Genomic DNA, 7,433 nt, shown 5'->3' with positions numbered 1-7,433 from the left:
TTAATCAATTATTTCTAATTAGACAAATGAGAAATACACCAATCACGTACATTTAATTAGTTCTAGAAGAAAAATAAACAAAAACACTAATTAACACATCGTTTGACTTCGCTATAAATAGACACACACTTTTAATGCTACATCACGAGAGTATGTTTTTGTGTACTTTTAGAAATGTTACTCGCTACAGTTTGTAACCTTTTTACACGGTAAAATAAGCACGCCAGCATGTGAGGACTTATCCAACTTATCATGATACTTTGACCTGGATAATCTAGTCTAGACCCACTTTTAGTATCGCACTAAAACAATATATGAGTTTTTTCGCTTTTTCCCGTTATCATTTCAAAAGGTTATTATCTGGGTGATTGTTTAAATGAAATAGCCTTAGTCATTCGATTATCTAGTCACAAGTTTTAGTCACAAAGTGTAGATACAGAGTTTGTAGTTATCACGTGATTTGGTAACGTCACGTGGTCTGGGAAAACCCCATCGCCGAGTATAAAAACCCCGGGTACCTTGAGTAAATCGTCAACACCCGAAGACTATCATGAAGCTACTGTTGCTCCTATCTCTAGCAGCCCTGCTAGCCGGCACTGAGGGCGTGAGGAAAAACTGGGCCCTGCTCATTGCCGGCTCTTCCGGCTACATCAACTACCGGCATCAGGCCGATATCTGCCATGCCTACCAGATCATGCACAAGGCCGGGATACCTGATGAGCAGATTGTGGTGATGATGTACGACGACATCGCTCACAACAAGGAGAACCCCGTCAAGGGGAACATCATCAACAAACCTAAAGGCCCCAACGTTTACCCAGGGGTTCTCAAAGACTACACAGGAAGGGACGTCAACGCTAAGACCTTTCTAGCAGTTCTTCAAGGAGACAAGGTACGTATCTCAAACCCCCCCCCCCCTGGGGAATCGCGTCTACTCCTCTACTCCCCAGAAATCGTGTTCACTTTACGAACTGCTCACAGATAAAATAAATCTCTTCTATCAATGCCTGTCGTCTATCAAAGAAATACACAGCGATCTCTCAACAGCAGCTTTATAAGCAAGCCAGCATCCATCTAACGCTGTCTTTACTTGCCCGCCGACTCCAATGATGCATGATCTAGTGGCCTAAATTAACTCTACACTTTTCTTAGATATCTTTCTACAACCCAAAACAAGTCACATGTATTTGGAGATTCATTTCTTGTACGAGATACTATATTATTTATTTAAATTAGAGGCTTATTAACTGTGGAATTTATTTCAAACACGACAAATATAATACAAAACAAATAAAAATTATTCGATTAAATTTAATTATTTAGAAAAAACACATGTTAAATTTAAAAAAAAATCAACACATTTTGCTTTTCACGAAAACCTTAAACAAAAGTTTATTGGCTACGGTATAGTCAGAAATGGAATGTAAATAGCTTGAATAGTGTCAGTCAACCTTTGACCTTTAATTAACCTTGACCTTTCCTCTGCTACAGGAGGCCATTCGCCAGCTGACCGGCAAAGACGGCAAGGTCATCAACTCCGGACCGGAAGATTACATCTTCGTCAACTTCGCTGACCACGGCGCCCCAGGCATCCTGGGCATGCCCCAGACCCCCTACCTCAAGGCGCGAGAGCTGAACACCGTCCTGAAGAAGATGGCCGCCGAGAAGAAGTTCGCCAAGCTCAACTTTTACGTGGAGGCTTGCGAGTCTGGATCTGTGTTTGACAAGCTGCTGCCCGCTAACATCAACGTGTACGCCACCACAGCCGCCAACACCACCGAGTCCAGCTGGGGATGTTACTGGGACGATTCCAGGAACGCTTACCTGGGCGACACGTACAGGTAAGATTTGCATCAGCCGATGGAGCTTTAGTTTTATTTTTATATTCTTGATTGGATTAGTGGTCTAGAATTAGACCGCCTACTTGTAAACTCCGAAAGTCACGAGTTTGGAACCCATGCTCGAGACTCTAGGGGAATCTTCTTCTCCTAACTGCAATCTAGTCCATGTGATGCGATGTACTGGGGTTGGGGGGGGGGGGGGAGTAAAAACCTAGCAGAAGACAAAGCGACCTGCGACGTTGTTGAGAGGAATACTCGAGTCTTCACTCTTGGTGTCGTCCGTCTTGGTTAGAACTAAAAGCATTGATTCTAATAAGATAGAGATGGAGAGACAGAGAGAAAGAGAGAGAGAGAAACATGTAAAAATACAATACAATTGGAGGTTTTTGAGACAAGTGCCTTAACTCGCCGTTTTACTAAGGCAAACATTGGGTGACATCCCTTTCTTGAACCCAAGTTGACGTGTATTAAACGGACATGATGGAAAAATATCCTACACATATCCTACGCTTCCCCGTTGTACGGTGTACCGATTAAGATTCTCACCCGGTAGCTTCACCTTACACAAAACATTTTTCATACCGATTTAATACTCTAGAGTTGAATGTGTACTGTACCAAATGATAAAGACAAACGAGAAATGTTTTTCAAATAATTTTTAGTGTCAACTGGATGGAAGATACCGACAAGGCTGACCTGTCCAAGGAAACATTCGAACAGCAGTATGAGAAGGTCAAGGTCGAGACCAACCAGAGTCACGTGCAGCAGTACGGTGACCTGTCCATTGACAAGCTGACACTCAACGCTTTCTTTGGCAACGACAAACAGGTGTGTACATCAGTTGGTGAGGGGGTGAGGTGGTGGGGGTTGGGAATGTGTGTATGGTGGGGGTGGGTGGGGGGTGAGGGGAGACGGTACTGAAGGGAGCTCGGAAGTGGATAGGGAGGGTGAAGAAAATATGGGAGTAGAAGAGGATGGAAGTGGGGAGTGTCAATAAAATTGTGGAGTAAACGAGTATGGGGGGAGGGATGAGAAGCGAGGAGTGTGAAGCGAATTGGGAAGTTATAGAGGGTAGAAGTGGTGGGTGAGAGAGGAACTGGAGGGAAGGGAAGTGGTGGGGTGTGCGGGTACACGGAGGGAAGTGGTGGGGTGTGTATTAGTTTGAAAAACCTGGACACGTGACTATTTTCTACCCCCTTCTCGCCCCACCCCCAGTACGTGAAGCTGAATACCAACACAGAGGTTCCCGAGATGAGAGACCAGGTCCCCGAGATGAGAGACCAGGTCCCCGAGATGAGAGACCAGGTTCCCAGTGAAATGGTTGCCATTAGAACCCTGGAGAACCGTCTGGCCAAGGCCCCAGCCAACTCCCTGGAGAGGTCACGTGTTGAGGTACAACTGGCCGAGTTGAAGCGGACCATGTCCTTGACCCACCAGCTGATCTGGGACATTGTCAGGACCGTTTACAGGTACCTTGCCTACATCTTTCTCTTATATTTTAGTTAAATCAACAACCAGATCACACATTTCTATTTGTTAAAAAGTGTTTTGAAACAAAGACTAGTAATTTAAGATATCAGTATTTGACGTGAGTAGGTGGCTAAGCATTGAACTGATCGCACAATTCCTAGCATAGGTGAACTCTATCTGTCACATAGACCGTCGGTTTGAAATACAATGAGAGGAAACTTACAAGACAATACATATTAGTTAACTTACCTGTCCGCCTCATTAACCTTAACCATACTTGTTTGAACAAACTGAAATATCGCCCCATGACACCCCCTTTTTCTTAAAATAGTACACTCACTCCCCCACCCCACGACAATGTCTTACATGCAATAATATACACCCCGCCCTTAGCCTAAAAAACTAAACTATACTTGTTTAACACGAAATAACAAATCCCCCCCCCCTTCCGTCATGATGTCCCTATGTCTTACTTGGACTAATATATCCACAACCCTTTCCTTCCACCCCCCCCCACCGTCAGAGGCGTAGCGACCCTTCCCGGCGCCCGGGGCGAACTTTCAATTTGGCGCCCCCCCCCCGCTTATTTATATATATATATACATATATATATATATATATATATATATATATATATATATATATATATATATATATATATATATATATATATATATATATATACATATATATATATATATATATATATATATATATATATATATATATATATATATATATATATATATATATGTGTGTGTGTGTGTGTGTGTGTGTGTATAATTATGTGTGTGTGATAGTGTGTTTATATATAAGCTTGTGTGTGGGTAAGAGTGTATTTGTGTGTGTAAGCATGTGTGTAAGCGTGTATGCTACAGTCCGGACAAGGTTTAATAATTACATTGTATGATTTTCATTCCTTAAAACTTTACGACAATCTAATTCCCATTAAGATGCGTTTAACTTTTTTTGCGAAAGATTAGTAATGTCAGTTAAAAAAAATAAGCCTGATCTGTGTTAGAGGGTAGTTTGTAGCTAACGCTAATATGTTTAGACCAACCTTTTATGTTCTAGTTTTGAACGATCTCTGTTGTGATATGGTACATAGTTGGATTCGAAGTTTGTTAGAGTAAGGACACACAAGTGACATACAAGAAGAAGTTATCAGAAATATTTATTGTTCACATTGGAATACGACATGGGTATTTCGTTGATTGGTTGATGGTATGACAAAACAAGCTAGAGAAAACAAACTGGAATCCAACGGATGTTAACAGCTCGTAGTCTTGGATTTCGCAGATTTGCCCTGCCTTCTCGCACACAGTTTCTTCCAGGCATCTTTTCGGGGGGCCCCCGGAAAAATTTTTACGCCCCCCCCGAACGAAATGAAATTTATATAATTTATATATAGAAAATATATACTTTTAACAGTGTCCGCCCCCCCCCCCGAAGAAAGTTTACCGCCTCCCCCCTCCCCCCGAAGATTTCAAGTGCCCCCCCCCCCCGGAGAAAAAAGTCTGGAAGAAACACTGATCAAAAGTATCTGATCTCTCACGTTGAAGTTGAGAGAATCGTAAGAATCTTACAAAGAACTAGTCGCGTCTTTTTTTTAACAAAACTGGCTATTGAAATTGTACATTACGCGTTAATACACTTGGTTTCTTTACTAAGTGTTAAGAGAGTTATCTACTCACCAATCCAGTACAAATACTTGCGATTTTTGTTAGCGAAAAAAGCGCCCCCCCCCCACCCCCACACACACTCATCACAACCATCTTGGACAAAGTTTGTAGAGCGGTTTTTAACGTAACTAACTTTAAAAAAAAAATGTTACACAATTATACAATGCACAGTACAATTCGTTTCTTTCTGAGAGCTAAAGGTTGTTTACTCAGAATCCTGTGTAATTTTGCTATTTTATTTAGCCTAAAAGCGCCCCCCTGCACCATCTTGATAAAAGTCACTAACGTATTTTACAGTTCAACAATCGTACAATACGTTTTAATACAATTGGTTTCTTTTAATAGTGGTAACGTTTATCGACTCAACAATCTAGTGTAAATTCTTCCGTTTTAAGTCTCGAAAAAGCGCCCCCCCCCCCCATCAAGGATAAGCTTCAAAGCGGTTTTGCCGGTCACTGTTTCTTAAGAGTATATGTTTTACATTAAGAAATCAAGATAGAAAACAGTTAAATCAGTATGTAAATGCGTGTAGCCATTACATTTCTTAACTTAGACAGTTTATAATTCAAAACTGCAGCATAAAATCAGCTTTAAAAAAATTTTCCCACCCCTTTTGGCGCCCCCATAGGGTCGGCGCCCGGGGCGGCCGCCCCCCCGCCCCCCCTAGCTACGCCTCTGCCCACCGTTAGCCTAAACCATACGTATTCAGTCAACACGAACTGACATATTTCCCTCCCCCCCCATCTTACTTAAACTACCCTCCATAAGATTGTCTTACATGAACTAATATTTTCTCCCCCCCCCCCCCCCACCAGTGAGCTCCCAGAAAACGTCGTGTACGGCACCGTGATGAAGACCCACGAGGAGATCAGGGACTGGGACTGTTACGAGATGGCCGTGGACACGCTCCTGGCCTTCTGTCCCGGGCTGGACATCAGCTCCAACGACTTCGCCCTCAGGAAGTTCTACGCCCTGGTCAACCTGTGCAACAACAACGGTCAAGGTCGTGTCATCTCGGCTATCGAGTCAGCCACTGTGGCCAATCAGCTGTGTCGGGTTTAATCACGTGACTCGTGTGTTCGGGGTATACTGGTAGAGATCTCACCCTGTGTGTGTGTGGTTGTGTGAGTGTGTTTGTCTGTGTGTGCCAATTTGTAAAAATGTGGAATGTATTGAGAAAATGAGAGAAGCAATGAATGATATAGATACACCATTATTTTTTTAAACTAAAATAAAATTTTCAAACTAAGCTGGTGTTAGCCTTAAATTCTCTTCCAGCTTAGCCTGTATTAGTCTCACATAGCCAGAAGTGATTGACTCACTAGTTATCTCATATTATGTTCGTCCCCATTTAGCTGACCGTATTTCAATTTTCATGTTGTGAGTTAAAAAAAAATATTTTTTATAACAACACAGTTTAAAATGAAGTAAAAGTAAGAAAATTAACATAACTTTGAGTAACCAACGCTTTAACTATACCTTTAGATGACTAATTTAAATAGAACTTTGATATTTTTTTTTCATCATCCAAGTTGCACTTAGAATCTATGTGCATCATCTGAAAGAAATCGTTTAATTAAAAGTGGTTTAAAATTGAGTTCAAAGGTTAGACTTCAATCAAGCCATAAACATTGTGATCTAAGAGTAAAATAATAATCATTAAAAAAGTTTAAAAAAACCCACGTTTTCTGATTGAACTAAAAAGTAGAAAATAAATGCTATAAATCACAATAATGCAAGCGATCACTCTACTATAAGCGATGAAAAACGTGATCGCTTGCATTATTGTGATGTATAGCATTTATTTTCTACTTTTTAGTTCAATCAGAAAACGTGGGTTTTTAAAAACTTTTTTAATGATTATTATTTTCTACTTTTTACTCTTTGTCTGTTTGTTTGCATTAAAATCTCGTAAAAGTTGTATAGCATTCAAGTCTCGTAAAAAGACAACTCGTAAAAAACACGTTGTGTGAATACGTTACTGACTAGAACACATAGATTTGAACCCGCGCCGAGTGGGATAGCCCCATAGCAATCGTGTGCCCAACCACTCGACCATATCGTCTCCCCCAAACTGGCCACCAGTGGTAATACTTACCTCCTGTAAGTTTAAAGTCGGTTAAAACTAAATTATCTGCCCCTAAGCCTGTCGCGACTTGGGATCGTTCGCTTCACTGCGCGCGGCAAGAGAGAGGCTAGCTACGCGTCGCTGGTTTTTTTTCTAATGGCTCGCAGAGGAGAATTATATATATAGATTATATAGCGGTCTAAAATGCTCAATAAAATGTTTCCATTGATCAATTTAGTAATAATAACAATTGAATATTCTATGGTCATCCAAAAGAAAGCTTCCCTGAAAATTTCAGCGCGCTAGCTAACTGGGAAGTGCCAGAAATTTCGATCGCAAGATTAGATTGGAAAAACAGACAGAGAAAGCAAG

The 7,433-nt window shown here is 41.2% G+C and overlaps 1 protein-coding gene across 1 annotated transcript; it reads left to right on the top strand.

Moving 5' to 3' along the window:
- Positions 1-523: 523 nt before the first annotated feature.
- On the top strand, positions 524-6,242 carry LOC131946546 (legumain). Its single transcript, XM_059307391.1, has 5 exons — positions 524-892; positions 1,492-1,841; positions 2,504-2,669; positions 3,057-3,310; positions 5,809-6,242. The coding sequence occupies exons 1-5, from the start codon at positions 551-553 to the stop codon at positions 6,053-6,055; spliced, it is 1,359 nt and encodes a 452-aa protein (XP_059163374.1). The 5' UTR covers positions 524-550; the 3' UTR covers positions 6,056-6,242.
- The last annotated feature ends 1,191 nt before the right edge of the window (positions 6,243-7,433 follow it).

The sequence above is a fragment of the Physella acuta genome, unplaced genomic scaffold (genome assembly GCF_028476545.2).
Source record: "Physella acuta isolate Inbredline_101_S28 unplaced genomic scaffold, ASM2847654v3 ptg000562l, whole genome shotgun sequence".
NCBI lineage: Eukaryota > Metazoa > Mollusca > Gastropoda > Physidae > Physella > Physella acuta.
Note: the sequence above shows the minus strand (reverse complement) of the source record. Positions and strands in the feature narration are given on the sequence as shown.